This window comes from Zonotrichia leucophrys, chromosome 10 (genome assembly GCF_028769735.1).
Source record: "Zonotrichia leucophrys gambelii isolate GWCS_2022_RI chromosome 10, RI_Zleu_2.0, whole genome shotgun sequence".
Lineage (NCBI taxonomy): Eukaryota > Metazoa > Chordata > Aves > Passeriformes > Passerellidae > Zonotrichia > Zonotrichia leucophrys.
The window spans coordinates 20,243,316-20,270,906 of record NC_088180.1 but is presented as its reverse complement, the minus strand read 5'-3'; the positions used below and the strand labels follow the sequence as shown (position 1 = coordinate 20,270,906).

Below are 27,591 nucleotides of genomic sequence, written 5' to 3'. Positions count from 1 at the left end.
GGAACCCGGCACGGGCGGAGGCAGCCGGGCGGCAGGGCACTGCCCGGGGCCGCCGACACCGCCCGGGGCTGCGGACACCGCCCGAGGCCGTGGACACCGCCCGGCGCCGCCGCCTCACGCCGGCCGGAGGAGAGGCCCGGGCGGCGGGCAGCGCCCCCTGGCGGCCCGGGGCGCACGGTGCTGTCCGGGGCGGGCCGGGCCTGGGCCCTTTGTCGCAATAGCGACGATGAAGTCGGAGATGTCAGGCGGGTTGTCCCCGCAGCCCTGGGGCCGACTGGCTGATGCAGCTCAATATTGGTGACAAACACGCCAGAAACAAGCCGGGCGGCTGCCCCGTGCCGGAGGTGAGCTGATGAGGGCTGGTCGCAATCATGAGCTCTGGGGATGCTAGGAGCAGTTGCTAAAACTCAGCCGTCAGCAGTAGGGACTTGACGACAAGGCAAGGACAGGAGCCCGTGGCCTCTAAGGAGAAACGGATGGTGAGGCGGAAACGGGGTACCGAGAACGTTTCCCCAGTTGATGCATTGTCCCCCGAGGCCCACCTGAGCTGCCCGGCGCGCTGCAAAGGGAGGTGGCGCTAGGTCAGTGAGGATCGGTTTTTGTGCAGGGACAGCCCTAGGCCCCGGCAGGACCGGGGCACGGTGCTGTGAGGTGGGAGCAGGCCGCACCTGGTCAAAGCTATGGGTGAGCATCCTGGCAGGGGTGCCACAGACAAAGGACGTTCCGACCGCAGAGCCCAGCAGAAGGTGCAAGTGCCGACGGATGGGGTTACGGGGTAAAGACCCACTACCACGTTTGGCTCGGGGCCAGGAGAACGCCAGACTGTCCCAGGGCCGGAGCGGGAGGGGTGGTGGGGGAAAATGCGGGGCTGCGGTGAATCCAGCAGGCGAGCCTGCAGCGAGCCGAGCGCTGTCGTGCGGCATGTGCTGGGCACGTGTCACTGGCACGGCGCGATACGGCCACGGTTGGGTTAAGGTACATCCATCCACGGGGTCAGCACAGCTCCCAGACACCGAGAGCGCACTCGGCAGAGCGCGGCCTCGGGGAGCCTCCGCGGCCTCGGGGAAAGGACAGGCGCTGTGGTCGGCGCGACACAGCTCGGTGCGAGGGGACTGCACAGCGGGTCGAGGACGGATCCAGCGCACGGCCCCAGCCCGCCCCCGCCGCGGCCCGCACATCGCCGAGCTCCGGCGGCCATGAGGAGGGGCGGGGCCAGCGCGGACACCCCGCCCCGCTGGCATGTGCGCCGTGACGTTCCGGCCAATCAGGAGCTGCCACACGGCAGATCCGGATGCGGGGGCCGGACTTCCGGCTGCGGCCCCGGCGCTCCCTCAGCTGCCGCTCCCGGCCCCGCCGCTCCCGGACCGCTGGACGCGCCGCTCCCGCCGCTGCCGCCGCTATGTCCGCGCCCCGGCCCCCGCAGCCGGCCCTGCCTTCCGCGCTGCTGCTGTTCCTGCTGCTTGCCATCTGCGCCCGCGCTTCCGACGTGGTGGAGCTGAGCGATGCCGATTTCGAGAGTGGCCTGGCCGAGCGCCCGGGGCTGGTGCTCGTGGAGTTCTTCGCGCCCTGGTGAGGGGCCGCTGGGGGCAGGGGGCCGGGGGCGGGCCGCGAGGGGCACCCGGCCGGTCTGACTCCTTTCCGTGCCTCTAGGTGCGGACACTGCAAGCGGTTGGCGCCGGAGTACGAGTCGGCCGCGACCCGGCTGAAGGGGATCGTGCCTCTCGTGAAGGTGAGCGCGGGCTCCCGCCTTGGGGCAGACTCGGGGGCGGCCAGCGGCCGCATTCTTGCTGTGCAGGCCTGGCGGACGCCGTTTGTTTGGTGCCTCGGAGCCCTGAAATAACGTGGAAGGCGGTCCTTGCAGGGCCGCGGCCGCGCGGCTGGTGTGCACAGGGTGTGTGAGGGTTCGCCCCAGCCGGGGAAATGGCCCTGCTCCGAGCTGTGTGATGAGGCTGAGAGCGAGCACCGTGCTGCACGTACCCACTGAGGCATCCTGACTAGGAGCTTTCTTTTCTGCACAGAGCTCGTAGCGTTTTCTCAAATCAGGGTTTCTCTCTTCCTTTACGGGAAGTGGCATGGACTCTTGGCACCATGGCCTCCTGCTCAGGTCAGCCTGTTTTCTTCAAATGTTATATGAACTTTGGGACTGACAAGGGGCTGAGAAATTCCATGTCATTGATTGCAAGAAACTATCCTTTCTAGTTTTTTTTTTTTTTTTTGTGTAGTCTGGTCGAATTTGAAACTATTTAGTCTTTGCAGTGTTTTCTCAAATATTTTTCTGGGCATCTCATTTCCTGTGCTACTTCTTTCCTAGTCTGGGCTATTGAGCACCAGGCAGTGTGTGACAGATCCCTCTAGTCCCTTATTTGGGATGGGTGTGTTAGGGCTGGACCTCAGTCTGAGTAGCAAGGTTTCTTTTCCTTTAGGTTGACTGTACAGCAAACTCCAACACCTGTAACAAATATGGAGTCAGTGGATATCCCACATTAAAGATTTTTCGAGATGGAGAAGAGGCAGGGACCTATGATGGGCCCAGAACAGCAGGTAAGAACTGTTTGGCAGTGTCTGGTTTGCTGATCTGCTGCAGGAGGCAGCATGTAACAGCCAGGGATGCAGAGAAGGTTCACACCTACACATACAGCCCCCAGTCCCTTACTCTCTCCAGAACTCTTTGTGCTGACAAAGCCTGGGATGTTTATTTTCCCTTAATGCTCTCCTTTAAAGGTGAAGGTCTCCACATTAGCTCCTAGTTCCCAGGATGCTAGAAAGCTCCTGTGTGAAGCTGATGGCAGCAATCCTTCAGTTCACATATTTATTGTATGGGAGATGTGTGTGGATTCTGCAGAAACAATTTCTGGTCTAGGAAGCTTGAAAAATACCTTATGAAACTTGGTATTGATCCCTTTAATTATTTCACTAATCTTTCAAGATGGGATTGTCAGCCATCTGAAGAAACAGGCGGGACCTGCTTCGGTGGCTCTGGGTTCTGTGGCTGAGTTTGAGAAGTTCATTGGCGACAAAGATGCTTCTGTCGTGGGTGAGTAGAGGTGGTGGAAGGAGTGGGCTCTGGGAGCTGGTGTGCCAAGAGCACAGGCTGCAGCAAATGAAATTCCAGATGCACATGAACAAAACCACTGCTGGTAATGAGAGCAATAAAGCCTAGAACATGTATCCAGAGGGATTTTAAAATGTTCAGCCTGGGAAATTTTCACAGCTTAGTTGGACAAAGCTCTGAGCAACCTGCTCTGACTGGGGCTCGTCCCGCTTCAGGTGGGAGATTGGATTTGAGGACCTTTGGGTATTACCTCCAAATTTCTTTCTTTTCTTTTTTTTCCCTTGGCCATCTGGCTTCGTTGGCTCCCCTGGCACCACAGTATATGTTTTCCAAAGGTTGTTGCTTTCTTGGCTGGCTGACAACAGGTAGCTTTGGGTTGTTTTGGGTGCGTTTGTTGGTCTGGTGGCATCAGAGGGCTGCTGGCATTGGGTGTCTGTGGTTACACGTGGCAACAGCAGATGGTGCAAATCAGGTGCCATCTTGTAGGTATAACCACATGAGTATTAACCAGCTTTCCTAAACTTACCGTTGTTAAGTGCCAGTGGTTGTTGCACAATCACCAGTGGATGTCTGGGTGTCCAGGGACAGTTGTCCTTGGCTGAATGACCAATTTGGGCTTCTCCTGAGTAACTTTTCTGCTGCTGGAATGGGGGAGGTGCAGGGAGGTCCTGGAAAACAGTAAACACCTCAGCATGCACTGAAGGACTGGATTCAGGATTGATCCAGTGCATTGTAGAGAGAAATGCTGGGACCTGCAGAGGGTCCAGAGCTGGGTTGGTTTGTGGTCACAGTCTGCCTTTCTGCTGCAGGCTTCTTTGGTGATGCATCTGGGGATGCTTACTCGGAGTTCATGAAAGCAGCCAACAGCCTCAGGGATAACTACCGCTTTGCACACACCACCGAGGAGCAGCTGCTGCACAAGTACAAGGAAGATGGAGAGTAAGTTACTTAATACAAAGATTTCTTCTTATTTAGGCATTTGGAAAAAATTCATGGATTCCACTTAAATGGTTTCAGTTTCTAAACATAGCTTAAGGTCTGGTTTCTTCCCCAGCTGACAGTGGTGTTTCTTTTGAATTGAGATAGAAAGGTGTAAATGGTCTCAGAAGTGTTTGTGTCTGCCTCTGGGTCAAAAGTATCTCAACAGAGACATTTTGTTTCCATATTCCTTGTTATGGTGAGAGTTTTGTTTCTCATTGTGGCCTGTCTGAATCATGAAGAAGGCACTGACAGATACACTTAATGCACTAGTGCCATCAAGAAACTAGACGGTGTTGTTTGAGCTATGAATGGTGAGTGGGGATTGTTACTGAGAGTGGGTTTTTGTCTTATCTGGCTGCTGTCCTTGGACTCCCAGGGACACTTTGAACTAATTGATAATACCTGTTTTCCCACAGAGGCATAGTCCTATTCCGTCCTCCACGCCTGACCAACAAGTTTGAGGAGAGCTCTGTCAAGTATCCAGAAGACAAAATCACCAGTGGAAAGATCAAGAAATTCATCCAGGAGAACATGTGAGTGATTTCTCATCAACAAATGTGACAGACTGGCCCCAGTTGGCTTTGGCCCTGTCAGAGCTTGTTTTTTCATTGCTGCCACCTCTGCTGCATGTCTTGGCACTGCTTCCCTTTGGGGACACCTTCCTGAAATCCTGATGTGGCTGTTGGCATACACTCTCCGTATTCTAACCATTCTGTTTAAAAACTGAACCTGTGAGAGCTGTGCTAGCTTTGGCCTTAACTGGGTCAGCTCTAGCCACTGATGTGGCAGGAGATGGAGATTTTTCTCAGAAAAACCTGGTACAGGAATGAGCAAAGCACTTCTTCCTGGGGTCTGATTGTCACTGACATTTAACTCCTGGGTGGGAAGCAAGTGTGCTGTGTCAGGCCTGTTCTGGGGTCATGGACTCTGCTAATACCTCTCTCATTGACAGCTTTGGCATCTGCCCTCACATGACTGAAGACAACAAAGACTTGATCCAGGGCAAGGACTTGCTGGTGGCATACTACGACGTTGACTATGAGAAGAATGCCAAGGGATCCAACTACTGGCGCAACAGGTGGGAGTGGTGGGGGTGAATGGGCCTTGCACTGTTCCTGCCTTGCTGCGGTTCCAGAGCTTGGGTGACAGTGCTCTGAAATCCTGTGCGATTGCTTCTGGATCCCTGGTCCTTAGGAACCTAGACCTTACCCACAGACTGCCTCACTGCTGTGCTGTGCAGTTCTGCCCTTCGTGCCTGAGAGCCTGGGCTCACGCAGGTGGGGCATGGAAACGTGCAACACTTGCCTCAGTCACCACAGGCACGAGTCTACTGGTCTGCTTCTCAGCACCATTTCTGCAGGACTTGGCTCTGAAGAGCACATTGTGCCACTGAATTCCTAGTCTGATGTGTATGTCATCTTGAAGGGTGTTACATCATGTAGAAGAAAATGTTCAAAGAAATAACGCTTTGGGGTTTTGTTTATTTTTTTTCCCTCAGAGTTATGATGATTGCAAAGAAGTTCTTGGATGCTGGCCACAAACTGTCTTATGCTGTTGCTAGTCGAAAAACCTTTGGCCACGAGCTCTCTGAGTTTGGTCTGGACAGCAGTGTGGGTGAGGCCCCCGTCGTTGCCATCAGAACTGCCAAAGGAGATAAATATGTCATGCAAGAAGAGTTCTCGTGAGTTCTTGAACTTGATGGTAATGGGTCTGATTTGATGGACTTTGGTCTAGAGGTCTCTGACCAGATGATACTTTGTTAGCTTTGAGGAAACAGGAAAGCTGGCTGTTGCAGCTGGAAGAAGCAATTGCTGGGTCAAAATGGCTCCTACTCATGTGTTTTCCTACTCTTTAGAGAGCTTGCAGTCCCTGCTGTTATATCAAGGGAGAGAATTTAATTCAAGATCCTGAAATTCTGGTTAGGAATTAGGGTGCAACAAAGGGCAGAAGAATTCATTGTACCTTTCCTTTTGAAAAAAAAAACCTGGAGAATGCTGGAATGCCTAAAACTTTGAATGGGATGTGTATCCAGCCTCCTGTCAGAGCCCTTAAGGACATCACTGCACTTGTTCTGGGGTCTACTAAGCCAGCTCCAGACTGGTGCTGTCAGAGATGCAGGTGGCATCTGTTGTGTGGGTGGAAGTAGCTTAAATAAGCCTTGAAAGTTTCCCTCTCTCATCCTGTGTGTGAGATGATGGCTGTAACATCACTTTTCTTTCAGCCGTGACGGAAAGGCTCTGGAGAGATTCCTGCAAGATTACTTTGATGGAAACTTGAAAAAATACCTGAAATCAGAGCCTGTCCCTGAAAGCAACGATGGCCCTGTGAAGGTGAGTGCTGCTTATGGCTGCAGAGACACTGCTCAGCAGCAGCTTCCTGTGCCTGTGTGAAGTGCTGGGAGTGAGGATGGTGGCAGCTCAAGAGGCCTCTGTGCTGACAGACAGAGGAATTACCCACTCCCTTGTTCCACTGCAGCTTTCTGAGGTGAGGGAGACATGCAGCTTGCAGTTTGGGTTCTGTTTTTTTTCTCTCAGCATAGTAACTGCTGCTTGGCCCCAGCAGTTAACGTGCTTTGTGAGTGCAGCAGCATCCAGATTTCCAGGGCTTACACAAAGGCCTGCCCTCTTGGCTTACGCTCAGTCCTTCATGGCATGGTCTTCCTGTTGGTTGTGACTGCACTGTTTAAGGGATTGCCCTGTTTATTTCATCATTGGGATCTGGTACAATTCCTGCCTTTCACCCTGCCAGGCAATTCTGCCCTGAGTAACAGCATTCCCTGGCCTGGCTTTTTGGTGAGAGCCTTACACAGGAGTGCGAGTCACGGGATTCACAGATGTTTTTGGGGCGATGGGGACGGCCTCAGCCAGTCCTGCTGATTGCTTGCTGGGATTAAAAAGAAATGGCTTTATCTTCCCGCGAGGACACCGTATGCAGACCTCACTTGGAGGTAGTGCTGGTAACTTACGGCAGGTTTTTACCTGCATGGTGCAGATGAGGAGTGCTGTGTTTGGTTCTGCTGCTTGCTGTGCAGGTGTGGGAGACCCAGGCTTGGGTGGAGTGTATGGAGCATGTCATGTCATCGCCTCATCTCTGCCTTGGAAGGAACTAACTGGTGTGATCAACCCTTACAGGTGGTGGTGGCTGAGAACTTTGATGAAATAGTTAATGCACAAGACAAAGATGTCCTGATAGAGTTCTATGCACCGTGGTGTGGCCACTGCAAGAACCTGGAGCCCAAATACAAAGAATTGGGGGAGAAGGTAAGTGTGAGATTCTTGCAAATGCGAACTAGAATTTTGCAGCACTAAATGATCCTGCAGGTCGTTTCCAGCTTCTGTGGTAATGGGGTGTAATTGTGCCTCCCTGAGGATTACAAATTTTGGTTTCTTTGCAGAGTGCAGATATCTTGCAGCAGGATCTGTGGTAGCAACCACACTGGTATATTTAGTCTGTGTTATTGGCTAGGGCACAGGAATATTCTAGGATTCAGTGACTGGCCTCAACTGCCCAAGTTTCTTTTTGGCTCTTTTCCCTCTGCATGATGATAGTCTCCCATGTGGTGAAGGTTGGTGAAGTGGCATTCCCTATGCACTGTCCTCTGACACCACTGTCTCAGATCATGCTGACTGCTGGGTTCCTGGATTTTGGAACTGGTTACTGATGGGTTCTTTCTACCCACAGCTCAGCAAAGATCCCAATATCATCATTGCCAAAATGGACGCTACAGCCAATGATGTGCCTTCTCCCTACGAAGTCCGAGGGTAGGTGTGACTGCTGTGACACCACGTGTCAGTGCGTGAGTCTGACTTCAGGCACAGCACTGAAGAGCTGAAAGAGCCTCATGGGGAAGGGTGTGGGGGTTGCCAGGCAATAGCTAGGTGACTGCTGGGCAATGGCTTGATGTGGAGAAATCAAGAGTGAAAACAAAATACACTGATCTGCCTGGCTTCTCCAGGATTCTGGTGTCCTGGCTCTGCCTGGAGGCCCATCCTGCTGCTTTGGAATCTGCTGAGATTCTGTTCCTGGCAGTGTGAAAACAAATCTGGGCTTGCTATTCCAAAAGCGGTTCAGCTAGCAAACTCGAACCTGTGGGTTCATCCAGATCTGCCAGGCTCTTGAAGGCCACACCTGGTGCCTCAGAGCCACTGAAGCTGTGCCATGTTAAACCAGGGCAGTGTGGGGCGTGAGTCCCTTCAGTTGGGGCTGGTCTGATAGAAATCAGAGCATCTCAGGAGCTCATGTGTTTCTTCTCTCTCCAGTTTCCCCACCATCTATTTTGCTCCAGCTGGCAAGAAGCAGAGTCCAAAGAAGTATGAGGTGAGTATTTTGCTGTTCTTGATGCTTTGTAAAGAAGTGAAGAGCATCCGGGTGTTCTAATTATACTCAAGCCTCTTTGGAGTTGGGGGTGGCACCGTGTCCTGTTTCCCTGGGAACACACCTGATGGTACCTGCTGGGAGCGTTGTACTTTAGGTTGTAGGCCCTGGGGAGACTCTGCTTGCAGTCACCTGGGTCTCCCTCCAAGCACCTGAACCCCCCTTCAGGAGAGGGGAGGTCCATCGTGGGTACAGCTCCTGCCTGACTGTCATTTGTTTCCTGCAGGGAGGCAGAGAAGTGAGTGACTTCATCAGCTACCTGAAGCGGGAGGCAACCAACACTCCCGTGCTACAGGAGGAAGAGAAATCCAAGAAATCCAAGAAGAAGGTGAAGGAGGATTTGTAAAGTACCTACTTGCCATCTTGTCAGAATGAGCTCTGTATGAATTGGGGAAGCGCTGGTCAGTCTGGGGCCAGTTCTGGGCTGTGGAGAGCCAGTGGCCATGGGGGCCGAGGGGCCCCAGCTGCTGTATCTAGTAATGTTTAATTTTCTGCCGTCTCTTAGCTGCACTGTTGTGGGGCTCCCCAGGTTTGTTTTGTGGTTTGGGAGGGGGTGGGGGTACAGTTATTTTCTAATTTTTTTTGTACATTTGGAGAAGTGAAACAATAAAATGACCCCCTTAAGACCAAGTGTCCCTGTCCTGAGGAAGCCCATCAGACCTAGCAATGGGATCCTGTTCTTCATAGGCAGCAGCTTCCTGCTGCAAGTTGTTCCCTACAGTGAGCCCTCCTAGTCACTGACTTTAGCTTTTAGCCCATTATCCTCTTTCCTCAGCTGCCTGAGCCCCTCCAGAATGTAGCAGCAACAGCAGTCCCAATGTTGGGCTTCGGGTGCTGCATTTACACACGTTTTGGACAGGGGAGCTGTGGCCACAAGTGCCTTTGCTGTGTGCTGCCCTGGTGAGTTCAGGGTACATGGTGCATATTGTGGCTGTGGGATTGCAGCAGCGCAGGCACACAGAGTAGGCAGGCAAGGGCCTCACTCAGCAGCAGCAATAACTCTGCTTTCCAACTGGTGCAGGAGTAGTCAGCTCCACTGACATCTGACAATTACCCATGTAACAGTAGTGCTGCTTCCTTGGTGGGCAGGACGGTGCTCTCCATCAAGCCAAGGAAAGCCAGGAAAGTGGTTCTAGTCCTGTCTTGCAAACAGGATGGCTACAGCCCTTTCAGTGAGGCCTGCGTGGAGAGCAGGTCCTGTGTAAGGGAGAAGCCACCACCCAAAGTAACACATTCCCCCAAAGCAGGGAATGGTGCTTCAGGGTAGCTGGAGCAGCTGGCACTGCTTCAAAGACTGGTCCGGATGAGCAAGGAAAAAACAGCAGCAACAGATTGTTAGAATCAGGCTTCTGATGTGAGACAGCCTTGGATGGAGATGCTCACAGTGATTCTTCTCCTGCTGATAGCTGGGATAGGCCAGACCCGGCCTGCAGCCTCGGTACCGGAGATGCCCGGCCACGGCATTGCCGGGAAGGCGCGGCGGCGGCGGGCGGTCCCGAGGGGCAGGGGCGGGCGGCGGGAGCCCTGTGGCGGGGCTCGCCCTGGGCCAGCTATTTTTGCCGCCGGCGCGGACTAATCCCCTGAGCCGCTTCCCGGCATTAGGTAACGGCGCGGCGCCATGCGCTCCGCGGTGTCCCCGGCCCGGGCAACCCCCGGCAGTCGCGGCGCGGCGGGACCGGCGGCGGCACGCCCGGTGCTGCGGGCTGGGGGCCGTGGGCAGCCGCCGCCGAGCCCCGGGCGGGCCCGGACCGAGGCCAGCAGGTAGCGGCGGGCGGTGAGGAGGGCCGGGGACGGACATGCCGGGCCCGTCGCCCGGCGGCTCCCCGGAGAGGGAAGCAGGGGCCGGCGGGCGGCCGCGGGGGCCTGGCCGGGACCGGCGGGTGCGGTTCCGGCTGCCTCACACCGCCATCGCGGTGCCGTCGGTGCGCGAGGAGGAGCAGCTCTTCTACCGGCGGCTGGAGGCTCTGGCAGTGCCGGGGCCCGGCGGCTTCGGGCCGCTCTTCGCTTCCGACGGTTGGAGCGACTTGACGGGTGAGCGCCGACGGGCGGCCTCAGGGCCAGCCGGGCCGGCGGCCCAGGCTAGGACGGCCGGTACCGGGGAGAGTCGAGCAGGGAGTGCCAATTTCGGGACTCCCGGCTCGGCTCTCAGCGCCTCCTCCCGCGCAGAGGACCGGCTGCTGCGGAAGCGCGTGGTGCGGGCCGGGCCGGGCGGGCCGCGGCCGTTGCCGGGCCAGGAGGTGTCGGTGAAGGTGCTGGGCGCCTTGGAGGACGGCGGGCTGGTGGAGAGGGACCCGCGGCTCATCTTCGTGCCGGGTCACGGGGACGTCGTGCAGGTGAGCCCGAACCGGTGCGCGGTTCAGTGCCCTGCTGGCTCAGCGCCGCCCTGGGCTCCGACCCGCCAGCCCCGCCGTGCCCGCCCACAGGCTCTGGAGCTGGGCGTCCCCACCATGCAGCCCGGGGAGGTTTCCTTCTTCCTCGCCGCTTTCCCCTACGCCTACGGCCGCCCGGGCAGGTAGGGCGGGGGAACGAGCAGGCGGGGACTGGAGCACGCAGGGGGCGGGAGGGCAGACGGACCGGGGCGGGCGGACAGGAGGGACAGGCGGGGACAGGAGGAGCAGAGCCGGTGGGGCCGGCAGAGCAGGGGACCGGGGCGGGCCGGGGTCGCGGGCAGCCGGCGCTGTACCAGCAGGGAGCCCGACGTGCCGCCCGAGGCGCCGCTGCTGTTCGAGGTGACGCTCCTGGAGGTGCGGGACGGCCCCGACCCACAGCCGCTGCCGCCCGCCGTCCGCCTGCGCCTGGGCTCGCAGCGCCGGGAGCGGGGCAACTTCCACTTCGCGCGGGGTGACTTCGCCGCGGCGCTGCGCTCGTACCGGCTGTCCCTGCGCGCCCTGGACGGCCCCACCGCCGGTGAGACCGGGCGGGAGGGAGGGCCCCGGGCTGCGAAGCTGGAGCGCTGAGGTCGCCACTCGCCCCGCAGCTCCGCCCGGGCCCGAGGAGGAAGAGGAGCTGCGGGAGCAGCGCGTGAAGTGCCTCAACAACTGCGCGGCTGCCGAGCTGAAGCTGGGGCGGGCGGAGGAGGCGCTGGCGGCCTGCGAGGCGGCCCTGCGGATCTGCCCCGACAACGGTCGGGCGTTGCTGCGGCGCGGACAGGTGGGACTCGCATCGCCCCGCACCGTCCCGCTCCGCTCGGCCCGGCCGTCCAGCCACCCTCCGCTCCTCTCCCCGCAGCTGCTGGCAGAGCAGGGCCGGGACGCAGAGGCGGCGCTCGTCCTGAAGAGAGCCCTGGAGCTGGACCCGGCCAGCAAGGTGCGGGATGCGGGGTGCGAGGGCGGGCGGTGGTCCCACAGCACCTGGTACTAGGAGTGACGGGGAGGAAGAGGATCTCGCGGGAGTCGGTGGGTCGGGTGTCCCACCGCAGCCGCCCCTCGTCCGCAGGTGATCCACACCGAGCTCTCACGGCTGGCGAAGCGCCAGAGCCCTCCATCCAGCACCGGCCCGCAGAATCCCCGCCACGACCCGATGCCGCCGCCGAGCCCCGCGTGCGTAGGCGACCTGGGCTGTGCAGGGACGGATGCCCGTCCCGTACCCGGTTGGCGCGGATAGCGCTTATAGCCGTCCCTCCCTGTAGAGCCCCCGCACCGCCCTCGGCGGAAGGAGCGATCTGAGCGGCCCCGCAGCGCCCCAGAGCCTGACCGCGGAAATAGAGGAGCTCTCGTACCATCCTCCCCCCATCGCCACCCACTCCCTGGGGCGGGGAGGGCTGCGGGAGGGGCGGGACGGCACCCGCCCCCGTTCCGCACCGCCCGTCCCGCACCGCTCTCTCCGCGGGCGGTGCTCCCGCACGCCTCGTGACGTCACGGCGGGGGGCGGTTCCTCCTCGTCCGCATCCTCTCGCGCGGAGGCGGCTGCGGCGCGTGCGCCCAACCTTCCGCCTTTTTCGCCCCCGCCGGCAGAAGGGAGGCCATAGCCTGCGGCCAATCAGGCGGGGCCTTGCCGGAGAGACGCGCCAATGGGAGTGCAGCGGGGGGTGGATCGGCGCAGTGATTGGCTGTGGCATCCCTTAAAGCGCGGCGCGGGGCGGGGCGCGGGGGGGGTCAGTGCGGGACGTGGCGGTGGAGTGGAGGTGGGAGGGAGCGGCGCCATGACCCGTGAGTTAGGGGGGAAAGCAGGAAGGAAATGGGGTTGCGGCTCACGAGTGTGGTGGGAGGCTGCCCTGGGACCCGGGAGTGCGGCGGGGCCGGGGTCAGGGGCCATGCCGTGATCCGCCGGCGCGCCGGGACCCGGCCTGCGGCCAGCGGTCGGGCCGGGTGTGGGGGGTGGCGGCGCGGCCCGTAAGCACGGCCGGGCTGCGCTGAGGCGGCCGCGCTTGGCAGGCGGGAACCAGCGCGAACTGGCGCGGCAGAAGAACCTGAAGAAGCAGAGCGACTCGGGCAAGGGCAAGCGGCGGGACGACGGGCTCTCGGCTGCCGCCCGCAAGCAGAGGTGAGCGCCGGGCCGGCCCGCCGGCTTCCCTTGCCCCGCTCCCTGCTCCCGCCCCGCGGCGGTGCCGGCCCCGCCGCCAGCCCCGCCGCGCTCCCCGCAGGGACTCGGAGATCATGCAGCAGAAGCAGAAGAAGGCCGATGAGAAGAAGGAGGGCAACAAGTAACGGGCGGCCGCGCCGGGCTGCCGTCCCAGGGCCGGTCCCGCCGGCAGGATGCCCCGCGCCGCCCCAGGCCGGGTCCCGCCGGGACCCCCGGCATCGCCCCGCGCCCTGCGCCGCCGTCCCCTATTAAAGTAGCTGTGGAGCCCTGCACGCTGCGTCTGCTCGTCCGTGCGCCGGGCGGGGGGTGGGCGAGCAGGGGTATTGCCGGCGGAGCAATCGCGTCCGCGGAGAAGGACCGAGCACGGCCGTGGCGGAGTCAAGCGGCGGCATCTTGACGGTGAGAAACAAAGGTGGGGTCGGGCCTGGGCGGCCCTTGGGGCAGCACTCGGGGCTCAGCGCGGGGCTGAGGGCCGAGCGCCCCGGGGCGGCTGGGAGAGCTGGCAGCGTCGAGGAGCGAAGCTGGGCGGCACGGCGCCGGAGCGGGCCGGGGCGCAGCCGGGGCTCCGGGCCGCTCGGAGGGCGGCGGTGGAGAGATGGCGGCCGGGCCTGCGCACCGGGGGAGAGCCGCGCTGCGGCACGGCCGGGGCGGGCCCAGCTGTGGCTGCCCGTCCGGCAGCAGCGCGGAGCCGTGCGCCTGGCGACGGGGTCCAGCCCAGTGCTGAGGCCGGCGCCGATCGGCCTTTTCACCTCCCCGCAGGGCCGTAATAGTGGCGTCAGCCCCAGCCGGCAGCACGGCGACGGGTCCCGCGGCAGCCTGGGCTCCGAGCCGAGCCAGATGCAGCGCCGCCTTCCACCGCGCCGGTGCCGTCCTTGGCGCTGGTCTCGCAGAACAGGCAGCCCGCAGGCTGGGGCTGGCAGCGGGACCCTGGTTGCCCCGGGGGCCCTGAGGAGCTGCTGCTCGCCACGGCCAGCGGCCTCTGGTCTGTGTGCACCCCCTCGGCCAGGCCAGGCCGCAGCTCCGTCTTGTTCCCCACCAGCATCAATGGCTGTGACTGCTCGACTGCAGGACAGAAGGGTGGCATGGGGCCCTCTGGGGCTGCCCCAGAGGGCCATGCCAGTGCTGTGGCAGGCTGCCCAGTGGCCTGTGCTTGCAGCAGGCATGAGCAAGGCATTGTTTCCCCAGAGGACAGCCTGCGCTGCCTGCAGCACGGGGGTCTAGCAGAAACCCCCATCCGGGTCAGGCTCTGTGGGGACTTGCAGCAGTGCTGCTGACTCGGGGTGTTTCACAGAGCTGGCACCCCCTCCCTCCATCCCCATGGCAGCAGCCTGCGCAGGACAACGGCCTAGGCTCAGTTCAGAGTTTTATATAAAAATGTATTCAGGCAGGTATTTACAGTGAATGCACCACAGCAGTGGCAGCCAGGGCAGAGTCCTGCTCCCCCAGTGCACCCAGTGAGGCCGGGGCAACCAGGCTGCGGGCTGAGCACCTGCCACCAGCTGGCTCTGGCCCTTTGGGTGGCCCTGGCATCCACCTCCCATGTTCCCCTCAGGCTCTCGGGTGCTGCTGTCTCCTGGGACAGGGGGTCAGGGAAGGCCAGGGGGACCAAGCAGGGCTAGGGCACAGGCACGGGGCACAGCAGGGACCAGCCCTGGGCGCAGTTTGTCCCGGCAGGGGCTATGTGGAGACGCTGATGCGCTGTGGAGCACGTCGGCGCCGCACGATGCGTGGCCCTGTACTGCTGCGCCGGTGCTGTGGGGAGCCGTGGAGGCAGAAGGGGCTCAGCAGCAGCCACAGGTAGAGCAGGACACAAGCCCAGCACGAGGACACCTTCACCCAGAAGGTTGACCAGCTGCCATGTGTGAAGGTGGTCTCCAGCACTGCGTTCTCATAGCTGGTGGGAGAGGGCAGGGCTGGGTACCCAACGGCTGCCAGCACAGGGGGTTCCAGTGCCAGCTGCTGCCACCAGATCACCCTGTGTCCCAGTGGCCACGTGCCCCTGGGCATGTGCCTTCCATGGCCACTCAGCCCTTCTTGCTGCGCTGCACGGCTGCCACTGGAGCAGTGCAGGTCTGCGGGCACAGAGTCCTGAGTAACCCCAGCAGGTGCCAACTCAGTGATACTGGCACAGCCTGGCACAGAGGTTTGGAGTGAGAGCAGGGAGGGCTGGGCAGCAGCACAGAGCCCTACCTGAACCAGTTGGTGAGTGTCATCATAACATAGAGCGAGGCAAGGAAGAAGACAAAGTGGAAAGCTGAGTAGCTGTAGACCACCCGGTCCTGTTCATCCTCGATGATGAACTGTCCTCTGGCGCTCTCCTCTACTTGGTCACATGTCTGGTCAGTGCCTGGGGGAGTGTGGGGACATGGCACTCCCAGGCTGGGACACAGGCTCTGTCCACTCCCACACAGACACTGCACTCACCTCTCAGCTCCTCCTCCATCTTCTCAGGGCAGCAGAAACAACAGGAAGGTTTCTGCAGGGAGAGCAGAGTGCTGACTGCCCAGCCCCGTGGCCAGCATGGCCAGGCTGAGCCCTGCCTGATGCCAGGGCAGGTGGTGTGGGCAGCCCTCTGTGCTTTGCCAGACAGACCTGCCCCTCTCTGGGGCTGGGACAGGGCCTTGAGGTGGTGGGTCTGGGGCGCCCTTAGCAGGAGGACATGGAGCACAGCTGCATCCATACTCACTTTAAACTCAAAGCTGTAGACTTTGACCATCCAGAGGGGCCCAAAGACCTCAGCGAGGTACGAGGCTTCATTGCTGTGCCCAGGAGAGAGGCAGAAATCATGGCACAGGCACACATCACGCTGTGCTAGGCTCCCAGCCTGCCCCATGGATTCCCAACGCCACAGGAGCTCTGCTGTGCTGCCCGTGTCCACCCACCAATGCCCCGCCTGCTCCTGCCCTGCCGCCCCTCGGGACAGCCCCGGCAGCCCGGCCGTGCCCGGGCAGGGCGCACGCACCATGCGAAGAGCACGCAGGCGTACATGATGGCAGCGCCCAGCACAGCGACGGTGGTGTCCTCTGTCTGCAGCTCATCCTGCCCGACCCCCGGGAAGCACACAGTGAGGTTCTGCCCCTTGTACAGCACTGCAAGGAGGTGGACGTGAGACGGGCATGCATCACGGGGGGACGGCTGGTGGTGGACAGGGACACCCACCTCTCTCTGGGGGGCGGCTGGACAGTGCAGAGAAGGTGAGGTACATCACATAGCAGCAGATGATTGAGGACTGCAGCAGCCCTGACCGCGGCTGCTCTGCAAGAGTGCAGACAGAGGTGTTACTGGAGTTCCTGGAGTAACATGAGCTGGTGGCTGGGGCTCTGAGGGGGCCCTGGGAAGTCCTCTCCTGCCACTCGCCCATCCAACGCCTTGTGCCAAGGTAAAGGAAGGGCCAGGAACCCAGAACTGGGTTCTCCTCCAGTGCCCCGGTGCTGGCCCTGAGCTGGGGCCCACAGTCAGCACAGGACACAGCTGGCCATGCAGCATGGCAGCCCCCAGCACGCTGTGCTGTGTGGTACTCACTGAGCCGCACACACGGTGTGATGGAGATGAAGGACATGATGCCACAGAGGCTGCCATTGATGGCAAGCAGTGCTTTGTTGAGGTGGCAGGCGGCTGGGTGGGTGTAGAACTTGTAGAGGAAGGAGAAGGCGGCAGAGGCAAGGGTGTAGAAGGTGGCCGTGGCCAGCAGCACAGCCAGATACCAGCGCTTGTCCTGCGCAGCTCCTGTCAGCCTGCAGAAGAGTGGATGAGCAGTGGCAGGGGACAGCTACCCACCCGGCACCCCAGCACTCACCAGTTCTTGTTCCAGGTGTGTGCAAAGGCTGTGATTAGCACCAGCTGGATGAGGATGAAGGCGAAGCCCCCACAGACACCTGTGTAGTGCCAGGCTGGGGGAAGACGGCAGAGGTAGAGATGGCACAGGGCAAGTGGGGCACAAAAGGGGTGCCCAGGGTCCCAGCTCAGGTAGGGTGGGGACACACCTTGGATGAAGTTCTCCTCAGGGATGAAGAAGCTTGCGGCCCAGAGGCCCACCAGCACCAGCAGCTTCAGGAGCCAGAACCTGCAGGGCAGGTAACGTAAGTAGGACAGAGCCCCTGGCAGCCCCATCCCAGGACACTCTGTCCCAGCCCCATGGCCCATCCTCACCCGTTGTGGAGCTGCGCACGGCAGTCAGAGCTGGAGCGCACGTTGAGCAGCAGGGCAGCCTGTGCCAGGTGGAAGCAGGCAGTGCCAAAACAGACCCGGTACACGGCCGAGGAGCCCACCAGCTGCTCGCAGTCTGTGCCCCCAGGCAGGTGTTGGCACAGCACCACTGAGAAGGGCACCTGGCAGGCATGGTGGTTGATGGGACAGGGCCGCTGGTGCGTCCACCCACCATCCCCCAGTGTCCACGGCATCCAGCACATCCAAACTTTCAATATTCCCATCATTCCCAGTACCTTTCTCAGTACCCTGGGACTGCTGGGACCCCCAGCATGCCAGACAAATCCTGCATCTCTGGTACCCCTGGCACCCCTTCCCGCTTGGCACCTCCAGCACCCTTGTCACTCCCAGCAGCCCTGTCACTATCCCACCATCCCAGTATCCTCAGAATCCCAGTACTCCTGATGCCCATGGCAATTCTGGCATGCCCAGTGCTCCCCTGGGTGCCCTGACGTGCCTGGCACCCCAATACCCCCAGAACTCATTGTACCCTTGAGACCCCCAATACTCCTGGTACCCTGGGTGTCCCAATTCCCTCTGTCACCTTCTCCGTGATAGCCTGGGCCACAGTGCGGGACAGCATGAGGCAGCACACAGCAGAGGCCAGGACGTGCAGGAGCGTGTAGAGGATACGCGTGCTCGTGGACACGCGGAGCCCGTGACAACCGCAGCAGAGCTGGGGAGGGGCAGGGTCAGTGGGGATCCCAGGGGACCAGCGCTGCTCCCCAGCCCGGCCCAGCACACCCTGCCCGCCCAGTCCGCTCCCCGTCCGCTCCCAGCCCCGCCGGACCCCAAGTCCCACCTGGAGAAGCAGCGGGTGCAGGAGGGGCCCCCGTACCGCTGTGCCCGCCATGGCCCAGCTCGGCTCTGCTCAGCCCCCGCGGCGTTGATGGGATTAGGGGATTGTCAGCTCGGCCCGCCCTGCCATCTGCTCGCTGTTCCCTCCAGGCAGCCACCCCTGGCGTGCTCAATGGGCACTGTCCGGTGACTCCTGGCCTTGGGCATCCCTGCCCTGAGCCCGGCCCTCCTTGGGCAGGGCAAGGCCCGAGCAGGTGCCCTGGACATGAGCTTGCGTGAGGGGCACCTGTGTTCTGCACATGGCGTCTCCCTGATCCCAGAGCGGTACCATACAGCTGTGTGGAGGGGCTGGGGGATGCGGAGTTTACTGGAGGGGGGTGCAGCCCCGGGCACAGAGGCACCCAAGGGACACAGGTACCTCGCTGGGTAGCGGGGCGGCGTGAAGCGCATCCAGCGGGTAGCAGGCTGGCCCAGGGTCGGCAGGAGCTGGGGACAAGCAAGGGGATGCAGGGGGCTCTAGGCTGGGGCTGGCGTCGCTTTTCTTCAGCCGCTCCACAGCCACTCAGGCTTTGTGCGGGCAGAGCCCTGAGACGGCGGCTGGCGGGGCTGCGCCTGCAGCGGCGATGACACGGATCTCCCGTGCCCCCCGCTAGCGCACACAGCGCGGGGCCAGGCCCGGCCCGCGGTGTCCCCACGGCGGGGGGTGACATGCCACGGGAGCGGCGGGGGCGGCAGCCGGGGCCGCGCTGCGGTACGGCCTCCGACGGCCCGGCACCGGGGCACGGGGAAGCACGGCCACAGCCCGGCCGCCGCCGCGGCTGCCCCGTCCGCCCATCCGTGTGGGGGCGGCGGCGGCCATGTCGGGCTGGCTGACCCGGCAGTCCCGGTACGCCGCCAGGGGGCACTCGCGGGCAGCGGCGGGGCCGCGCCCGCCCGGCCGGCTCCGCGCCTCGGCAGCGCTGGCGGCCCGCTGCTAGCGAGCAGCCCGGAGTGCCGGCACTGCCAGCTGCGAGCTGCGCGGAGCCCCGAGGGCGCCGGGGAGCGCTGACCGTGCCCGCTCGGCGGGGCCGGGCCTGGAGCCGGCCCCGCCCGTGCTCCGTTCTGGCGGCGCGCGCCGCTCGCCGCCCCCGCTGGCGGCGCACGTGACCGGAAGCGGGCCGCGGCGGCGGCGGCATGGCGGCGGAGGGCGATGTGGAGCTGGAGCTGGAGACGGAGCCCAACGGCTCCGGCGGCGGCAGCGATGGGGCGGGCGGGCGCGCGGCCGAGAAGCCGCGGAAGCACGATAGCGGCGCGGCGGACCTGGAGCGCGTCACGGACTACGCGGAGGAGAAGGAGATCCAGAGCTCCAACCTGGAGACGGTGCGGCGGCGGGACGGGACCGGGCCAGGGTGGGAGGCCGGGCGCTGCCTGCAGCGGGGCCGAGCCGGGCGCTGACAGCCGCGCCTGCACGCCCGTGCCGGTGCCGGTGGCCGTGCCGCCGGCGTGGCGCTGACCCGCCCGGTGCCGCGCATCGGGGTGACCGCGCTCGTTCTGGCAGGCTATGTCGGTGATCGGAGACCGGAGGTCCCGGGAGCAGAAAGCCAAGCAGGAGAGGTAACCGTCCGCGCTCGCTCCGGGGCAGTGCCTGTCTTGCAACTTGTCGCCACTCGGGACACGACCCAGGCATCTGCTGTCCTGTGCGACATCCCGGCCTCTCCCCGGCCCCCTGCCAGCCCCACGCTGCTGCGAGGGGTCGCTCCTGCCCACCTGACGGCCGAGGGAGCACCGGGGCAGGGGCCGGTGGGGACTGTTGGTCACCGGAGGTTTATCCATCTCTTGCCGTAGGGAGAAAGAACTGGCAAAAGTGACCATCAAGAAGGAGGACCTAGAGCTGATTGTGAGTACGGGCGGGACCCCAAGCAGGCTGTGACATGCCCCAGATTTGGGTGCACCCACGGAGGAGGCCGGGGCATCCTGCCCTGAGGCCGGTCCAGTGTCCCCATGGGTGGGTGTCCCCCAGGGCCCTGCGGGTGCTGTACGGGGCTGTGTCTGTTTTTCTGCAGATGACAGAGATGGAAATATCGAGGGCCGCAGCGGAGCGCAGCCTGCGCGAGCACATGGGCAACGTGGTGGAGGCTCTCATCACCCTCACCAACTGAGCTGGGGGGCCATGGGCTGCCAGGCATGGGCCTCTTGCCATACCAATAAAGGCACTGGTGGGAATGGGCTGTCTTTGTGGTCTACACAGTGCTGAGCACATGCCCCTGGCCCTGAGTGCATGGTACCCACAAGTGGGGCCCAGTCATGTGGCATTGTGTTGGCAGTGCCAGCAGGGCACCCCCTTGACAAGAGCAAGACAAAGTGACCTGCCTGAGCAGTGAGATGTTCTGCTCTCCCCCTCTTTTAATCTCTGCCCCGCGACAGTACAGGCTAGACAGGCCCAGGCACAGGCCTGAGGCAGTGGTGACAGCTGATCGTGCATGCCCTGCCCAGGCTGGTGCCTCCTGTGCTACCCCAGCTCACCATGGCTCACAAGGAAGGCACAAGAACAGGATGGCCATGTCTTTAAGAACAATGGAGCCAGAGTAAGAAAATCCAATCTTTAATCAAACCCTCCCACCCCATACAGGTAGAAAAGCCAAGCCCTGCAGGACCATGGTGAGGAGATAGGGTCACCAATGACCACCTCAAAACAGGGCCCAGACTGACACCTGGGACAGTACAAGCAAGGGGCTGTAGAACAGAGAAGTGTAGAAGTCCTGTAATTCTTCCAGAAGTGGATGTGCTGAAGCCAGGGGTGGTGCTGCAACGTGCCAGACACTGCCAAGGCTCCACAGTGGCCGTTGCTGGGACATAGTGTGGCCACCAGCCTGGCCAGCACCACAGGCCATCATCCTCCACACTGCGTGGGCAAGGAACCCTTCGGGTCTGCTCAGCACAGGGAGTGGCACACCTCATCTGGGTAGGCATGGTACAGGGAGGGGAAGGGCTTGCCACCACAGGAGTCCTGGAACATGTCCCTTCTGGCCCTGCCCAGGCTCTGGCAGCTGGCAGAGCAGCGCCCTCCTGCCAGCATCTGCCACACCAGACCCTCCAGCCCGTGCTCCTAGGTTGTTTTCCGTTTCTTGGCCGAGGGTCTCTCAAAGACATCCCGCACCCCCGCTGCCTTCTGCTTAAAGAACTTGGTGTTCTGTGCACTCTCCTGGCCCCAGGCAGAGTCAAAGGAGGTGGTGTCCTGGTCCACCAGGTGTGTGTACTTCGTCCGCCCCGAGCGCCCGAAGTTCTTGACCTGGGGAGCAGAGGAGCTTGTGAGCAGCTGTTCAGGGGGATGCAGGACCAGCTCCTCCCACCTGCCCACCCCCTGGCATCCAGGCTGGGCACCCTCTGCCAGCTTGACACGCACCTGCATGACTTTGGGCAGGATGGTCTTGTTGAAGTGGTCCTCGAGGGTCGGAGCACTGAAGTCCCTCTTGTACACCTCTTCATCTTCATCCTGCAGGAGGACACACCTGCTTAGCCTAAAAGGTTCCAGTAAGTCTTGCCAGCAATGGGGGAAGCTGCCTGAAGGTCATACTGCTGCTCTGCCAGGGCTGCCACAGTACTTGCAGCCCTATTAACTCCTGCCAGAGTGGGAGATGTGAGCTTTGTTCCCCAGGCTGCTTCTCCAGTGGCCTGTGCAGAGCTGACTTGGGTCTGTCAGCAGCAGCACAGGGACAGCTCTGCAGCTTCAGCTCCATTTCAACTGGGAACCCCTAACCTGACATGCTCTGGTGAGGTTACTCTGGGTCAGCTTCAGCCCCGTGGTGCCTCTGAAGGTTGGTTCTTGTCCCAGGGCACCGTGGGAGAGGGGAGGCTCCCCACAGGGAAAGGTGGCCCTGTGGTGTCACACCCGCAGCCAGTGCAGCCAGGCCTAGCCCTAAGCACACTCACCATGAAGAAGGCGCCGCGGTGGTAGTACTTCTGCAGGAATTTGTATTTGCCCTTCACTGCCTTGTTGGTGATGACTTTGCCATTGGCCCGGAGCTCAGCGCGGCGCTCCTCCTCTGTCAGGTTCCGCATACGCTCGATCTCTGCCTTCTCCTTCTCCATGCTGGGTGGGAGAGAAGCTCCTGAGACCCTGTGTCCCCACAGCATCTCCTGGGAGAGAGGCTGCCCCAGCTACCACCTGAGAGCTTACACATTTACTGCTAGGGAGCAAAGGCACCCTGAGGGCAGGCAGGAGGAGCTCTGGGCATTCAGTCCAGCTGGGACCCTGCTGCCAAAGGGCAGCTGAGGAAAAGGTGCTTTAACTGCCTGTGGGCTCTCAGCCTCTAGCAGACAATACTTACGCTTCTCGTTCCTCGCGGTCTCGTTTGATACGCTTCAGCTCACGGACTTTCCAGGCCTCATACTCCTCCTCATCGTTCTCATCATCTGTGTCAAGTGCATCCAGTGCTGCCAGTGAGCGCTTGTTCTCCTCCAGCTCCTTCTTTGCTTCCTCTTCTACAATCTGCAGTGAGGTCCAAGCTAAGCTTGCTGCAGTGACCGCCCCCTCCGGCCTCCAGCCCACCCCTCCGCACCTTAAGCGTGTACTTGCGCCGCTCCTCTGCCATCCTCTTTGCCTCCTGCTCCAGCTCCTTCTGCTTCAGAGCTTCTGCTTCTCTCTCCTGCACTGTGATCCGGTCCTTCCTGAGAGCAGAGCCGTGACAGCCTTCAGCCCTCCCATGACCCAGTGCAGTGGCTCAGCCTCTCGCTGGCTCCCACACCGCAGCTGCTTTTAGCCTTTGCCCTCTCCAAGGACAGGTCAAGTCCCAGGGCTCTCCCCTTCCTGGGGACTACCACGTCCTTCTGCCACCGTATGGCCTTACCAAAGAGCTTTGGTCAGACTCTGCAGCCTGATGTCACAGCAACCCAATGTAATTGATATAGGGCTGTGGGAGCAGGGATTGTTCCTTGCTCCCTAGCTGTGCCCTGCCAGGCTGTGACCATCCCATCCCACCCCAAAGAGGTGAATGGCTTCCTCACAGTGAGAAGAGACCGTGGCTGCAAGGTCTCCTAGGGCCCCAGCTTCTGACTACCACAATCCAGGGCCAGCCCATGCACTTCCATCACCTACTTGCGAATAAAGACCGGTTTGAGGCGTGGCTCCATTTCATCTTCGCTGTCCGTGTACTCCTCATACTCAGATTCTGACTCAGACTCTTCTCCAGACCGACCCTCATCTTCCAATTCCATCACTTCCATCTCCTCAGTTTTCCTCTCCTGTGCTCGCTGACGCATCATCCCACGCCGACGCTCAATCTCCTAATGGGGACAAGCACAGAGCAGTCAGAGGCCAGCCCTGCTACCACTTTTCTCTCTCCTGTGAAACACGTCATGTCTGGACTGTTGGCTTTGAGAAGATGCACCTGCCTCTCTGGATGTAGCGTGGCCTCCCCCAGTGTCCTGTTCCATGCCAGAGGATGGTAACCCGCCAGTTAAGTCATGGCTAGGTGTGACACTTGTCCAAATACATCAGACAGCCCACATATCCATGCAAAGGGCAGTTCCAGCCTGTGCCCTTCCAGCTTTCCTAGGCCCATTATCTGGCGCTGCAAACACACCTCATCATCAATCTCTTCCTCCTCCTCTTCACTGGTGTCCTCCCGTTCCAGGCGCCAAGCTTCTCCCCCCTCCACTTCTGAATCGCTTTCTCCAACCACCTCAGGTTCCACAATCTTGCGGTGTCTTGCCAGCCTGCAAGAGACGCCAGTTACACATGGCACTTGGGACACAGGGGGCTACAGGAAAGGGACTGTTCGCACATCACTTCTGACAGTAAGCACTGGGACTGCCAAACACGGCCACAGGGATGTGTTCCCTCAGGAGGCCACAGTGGCTGAGCACTGGCAGCTCTTCCCTGTCCATGCTTCAAGGAAGAATGGAGTTCGCAATAAGAAGACTGTTATTGAAAACAAAACCAACCACAGCTCCACGGGAGGCAAACAGCACTCAGTGGTGTTTTTCTGCAGATGACAGAGATGGAAATATCATGGGCAGCAGCAGAGCACAGCCTGCGTGAGGGCAGGTACAATGTGGTGGAGGCTCTTATCACCCTGTGTACACTTCATGAGACACCATCCTTCCTCGCTACCCTGAGCCTCAGCACGCTGCACTAATTTCTATTTTGGTGCCTGTTTTTGATACCATCCACACAAACACACCTGGGCATGGGCTGCACCTGGCTGGCTCCTGGCTGAAGAGCAGCCCCAGGCACAGTGCAGCGTGGATATGAGAAGTCACAAACACTCCTGCACTGGACCATGTTCCCAGCTCCTGCCCTGTGCAGTTTCTCCCTGTAGCAGAGCAGAGTGCCAGCCCCCTGGCCCCAAACAGGCAAAGGGAGCTCAGCTCTTGCCTGACCCAGCACTCACCGCTCCTCCACGTCCTCGGCGATGCGGTTCTGGAGACGCCGGAGCCGGGGGTCGTTGGCCAGTTCCTCCTCCTGTTCCTCGGGCTCGACTTCTTGCTCCTTCGCCTTCTTGATGAATTGGAACTCCTCATCCTCCTCCTCCGAGGACTCCATGGGCGCGTAGTCGGGCCGCTTGCCCGACACGTACCGCTTCACCTTCACCTTCTCCATGGACAGCTCGCCTGCGGACGCCGGGCCGTCAACGGGGGTCTCGGCGCCGCGCCCCAGCCTCCCCAGCCCCGGCCCCGCGCCCATGCGGCCACCCCGCCGAGCCCCGCGCCCCCAGCTCACCCTTCTCGTTGCGGACGGGCACGGCGCCCGCCGTGGACTGGATCGGCGGCTGCTTCATGAGGGCGCTGGGGACCGACATCGTGGCGGCGGGCGGGGGCCGGGCCGGACCGGGCCGGGCCGAACCGAGCGGAGCCGCTGACAACGGCGCCTCGAGCGCTCACCCGGAACCGGAATCTCTGCCGCTTCCGCCGCGACCGGGACCGTCCGGGGCCCGGAAGTGACGCTCGGCCGGGGCCGCTGCTCGGAGCCTTCTCCCGGGCCCGCGGTTCGGCTCGGCGCGGGGTGTGCTCGTCCCGCGGCTGGGTGCCAGGGGGAGGGAGTCCCCGCTCCTTTCGCGTCCGCCGTCGGCCGGGAGAGGTTCCGTTCCCTCCCGCACGACGCGGGTTTCCCCCCGAAGGGGCGTCAGGGCGAGGCACCGGCCGAGCGGCCATCGGCCGGCGGGGGCACCGGGCAGCGCCGCGATAGCGCTCTGCTGCTCGCCCGGGGGCGACTCGCCTGGCTCCTCCGGCCGTGTGTGAACGGCGCCGGGACTCGGCAGGCCCGGCCGTCCCTCTGTGCAGGGAGCGCTCCGTGCGGGGCTGGAGCTGGGCCGGCCGCTGCTGGAACGCCGAGCGCTCAGGGTCACCCGCAGCTCGGTGACCGGGGGAACGTTCCCCGGCACATTCCTGTGCCGAACCGCCCCCCAGAGCCGGAGAAAACCGCCGTCCGCTTTGGCGCACAGCGGGGCCGGGGGAGCTGCGCCGTGCCCGCTGCCAGCGCGGCCGCTCGGGGCGGAGCGGGGCCCGGTGGCCGCGGCCGCTGCTGCAGCCGTGCAGCTCCTCCGTGCGGCGTCCGCCCTTGCACCGGCCGCGGCCCCAGTGTCCCTGCTCTGCCCGCTGCCAGCCGGCTCCAGCAAGCCCCGGGCAGCAAGGACAGACAGCTCCTGCCCCGCCGCGGACCCCGGAGCCCCGGCCTGGCCAGCGCCGGGAGGCTGCGGCGGGGCAGGAGCTCCGCCGTGCTGCTCGGCAAGGCTGGGGCAGCTCCCGGGAGTCCCCCTGGCGTGGGTGTGGTAAAGTGTCTGTGGGGAAAGGCTGCGGCCACGGCTGCTGCTTGGGGATTTTCCATGAGCAGCCGGGCGCTGCCTGTGTCAGCAGGTCTCAGCTGCCGAGGGCTGCGCGGTCCCACGGTGTCGGGGAGCGGCTGGTGCGGGATGTCCCTGGGCGCACATCCTGCCGCAGAAGATAAGCATTTCTCTTAAGTTGGTAAAACTGCGTCACAAGCCACTACTGCCACGTCTGCCACTTTCTGCCTGCCACCTTCTGCTGGCTTCTACGAAGAAAGGAAGAGGAAACCCTCTTATCTTCCATGAAATCTGCTGGCTGGCAGGGAAATTTAGGAAGCAGGGGGGCAGAGCCATGCTTTAACAGTTCACTGGCAGTAGCAGAGCAGGTGCTCTCGTGCTTGTGTGGCAGAGGCCCTGTAGGGTGAGGCCAGCTCTGGCAGCCAGGAAAGGCCAGGGCACATGTGCTTTTCCAGTTGGTGGGTCAGCAGTGGAGCACAATCCGTAGGGGAGTGCAGGGAAGTGCTTTTCTTTTGGTGTCCTTGGTCTGGGTTGGGAGATGTCCCTCTAGCAGCGTCTCCTGCAGCCAGTCTAGGGGAGAGCAGACCCAATTTTTTGCAGCAGTACCACCCTAGTCTGGTCCCAGAAGTGGCTGCAGAGGTCCCAAGGCCACCACGGAGGTTGGCTCTCACCTGGGGGACTCTCCTTGGCCTACAGAGATGCCAGGGCTGGGCAGATCCAGGCATGGGGGCAGGTGGGCCCAGTCCCCTGCAGCACTGACTCAGTCCCTGCTCTAGTTGTGGGGAAGGGTGTCCCTGCAGTGCCCTCCATACAGACCTGTTTCTGCTGCAGGCAGAAATGATGCCGTGAAGCTGGTGGTTTGCCTGAGCAACTGAGGCATTGGTGCCCTTATAATCCTAGAGCACCTACAGCCTCCGCCAGGAACGAGCAAGAGTGGATCTGCGTGCTTGTTGGCTGGCCTTTGCACCCAGGTGACAACCAGAGCACCCACTCTGTGTTTATGTTGTTAATGTTGAGGGTTGTCACAGTGTGTTCCCAGCTGGTGACTCCTGTGCCACGTGGCAAGGAATAAGCTTTAACAGGACTTGGAGGAGCAGTTGGCCACAGCTATGAGGAAGCTTGGGGATTGCACACAAAGCAGATACTGTCCCATTCAGGTGAAGCTAAACTAAAAGACCTGGGCAAACAGGAAAATGCCTTCAAGCCTGGCTCACTTCTGTGGCTCCAGGTGCTGGAGGCCATGGCAGGAAGATGCCCCTCACTGTGAAGTCTTTTGCCCCATGTTCCCTTTCCCCAGTGCAGTGGCTGCTGATATCTTGGCCGTGCAGCGCTTGGCAGTTGGCAGCTGGGCTGCAACAGGGTGGGAGGCACTTCATGGGGCTGAGCCCCCCATTCCTGGGCTGGTGTGAGGCCATGGAAGGCTGGCAGATGTTCCATGAGTGAGCCTGGAGCACGGGCCAGTCTGCCCCTCAGTGCTGTGCCAGCCACACCCGCTGGTCTTTGGGCCGGGTTTGTGTGTCCGTGCTTGTGAGCAGCCCCTCCGCAGCCCACAAAGCCCGTGGGCACATGGCATTCCTACTGCTGGGCTGCAGGTGGGCTCCCAGCCTGGCGTTCCCTGCCCGTGTGTGCGTGTGTCCCTGTGCGTGTCACTTGTGTGCAACGCCCCAAGCGCCACGGGCACCTTATGGACTTAGGCTGGGCAAGGCTGTCCCTGCACCTGACCAGCAGGTGATGACAGGGTGCTGTCGCAGGACAGGTGATGGAAGGGCACGTCCTGCAGCCCAGAGCAGGGGCAGAGCCAGACTAGGCTGTGGATCGATGCCTTGGCAGCATTAGGGCTGCTGCTGACAAAGCCTAAGGCAGATAGTTACAGACCTCACCTTGAGCAGCTGCTGTTTG

General features: G+C 61.6%; 6 protein-coding genes across 6 annotated transcripts; 4 read left to right on the top strand and 2 right to left on the bottom strand.

Annotated features, from left to right (window-relative positions):
* The first annotated feature begins 1,296 nt into the window (after positions 1-1,296).
* On the top strand, positions 1,297-9,033 carry PDIA3 (protein disulfide isomerase family A member 3). Its single transcript, XM_064722203.1, has 13 exons — positions 1,297-1,569; positions 1,651-1,729; positions 2,424-2,541; positions 2,927-3,034; positions 3,862-3,991; positions 4,450-4,566; positions 4,986-5,111; positions 5,532-5,714; positions 6,255-6,363; positions 7,165-7,293; positions 7,715-7,794; positions 8,293-8,350; positions 8,634-9,033. The coding sequence occupies exons 1-13, from the start codon at positions 1,400-1,402 to the stop codon at positions 8,751-8,753; spliced, it is 1,527 nt and encodes a 508-aa protein (XP_064578273.1). The 5' UTR covers positions 1,297-1,399; the 3' UTR covers positions 8,754-9,033.
* A 1,170-nt stretch (positions 9,034-10,203) lies between these two features.
* LOC135452452 (peptidyl-prolyl cis-trans isomerase FKBP8-like) lies at positions 10,204-11,490 on the top strand. Its single transcript, XM_064722531.1, has 3 exons — positions 10,204-10,438; positions 10,574-10,919; positions 11,097-11,490. Exons 1-3 carry the CDS (start codon positions 10,204-10,206, stop codon positions 11,362-11,364), a joined length of 849 nt encoding a protein of 282 aa, XP_064578601.1. The 3' UTR covers positions 11,365-11,490.
* Positions 11,491-12,426: 936 nt separating this feature from the next.
* Positions 12,427-13,200, top strand: SERF2 (small EDRK-rich factor 2). Its single transcript, XM_064722594.1, has 3 exons — positions 12,427-12,555; positions 12,781-12,889; positions 12,990-13,200. Exons 1-3 carry the CDS (start codon positions 12,549-12,551, stop codon positions 13,051-13,053), a joined length of 180 nt encoding a protein of 59 aa, XP_064578664.1. The 5' UTR covers positions 12,427-12,548; the 3' UTR covers positions 13,054-13,200.
* A 1,119-nt stretch (positions 13,201-14,319) lies between these two features.
* Positions 14,320-18,278, bottom strand: SERINC4 (serine incorporator 4). Its single transcript, XM_064722070.1, is given in 13 exon segments — positions 14,320-14,822; positions 15,119-15,295; positions 15,297-15,338; positions 15,340-15,404; positions 15,615-15,687; positions 15,891-16,017; positions 16,088-16,183; positions 16,451-16,662; positions 16,725-16,818; positions 16,912-16,991; positions 17,078-17,256; positions 17,679-17,810; positions 17,937-18,278. Coding segments are annotated over 13 exon segments (1,545 nt in total). The 5' UTR covers positions 17,988-18,278; the 3' UTR covers positions 14,320-14,605.
* Positions 18,279-18,865: 587 nt separating this feature from the next.
* HYPK (huntingtin interacting protein K) lies at positions 18,866-20,134 on the top strand. The gene is made up of 4 exons (XM_064722348.1): positions 18,866-19,291; positions 19,470-19,525; positions 19,757-19,808; positions 19,975-20,134. Exons 1-4 carry the CDS (start codon positions 19,106-19,108, stop codon positions 20,068-20,070), a joined length of 390 nt encoding a protein of 129 aa, XP_064578418.1. The 5' UTR covers positions 18,866-19,105; the 3' UTR covers positions 20,071-20,134.
* A 363-nt stretch (positions 20,135-20,497) lies between these two features.
* Positions 20,498-24,818, bottom strand: MFAP1 (microfibril associated protein 1). Its single transcript, XM_064722346.1, has 9 exons — positions 24,633-24,818; positions 24,304-24,523; positions 23,494-23,626; positions 23,007-23,194; positions 22,471-22,579; positions 22,240-22,400; positions 21,842-22,001; positions 21,315-21,404; positions 20,498-21,200 (listed from the first exon to the last, which is right to left on the bottom strand). The coding sequence occupies exons 1-9, from the start codon at positions 24,709-24,711 to the stop codon at positions 21,018-21,020; spliced, it is 1,323 nt and encodes a 440-aa protein (XP_064578416.1). The 5' UTR covers positions 24,712-24,818; the 3' UTR covers positions 20,498-21,017.
* Between the last annotated feature and the right edge of the window lie 2,773 nt (positions 24,819-27,591).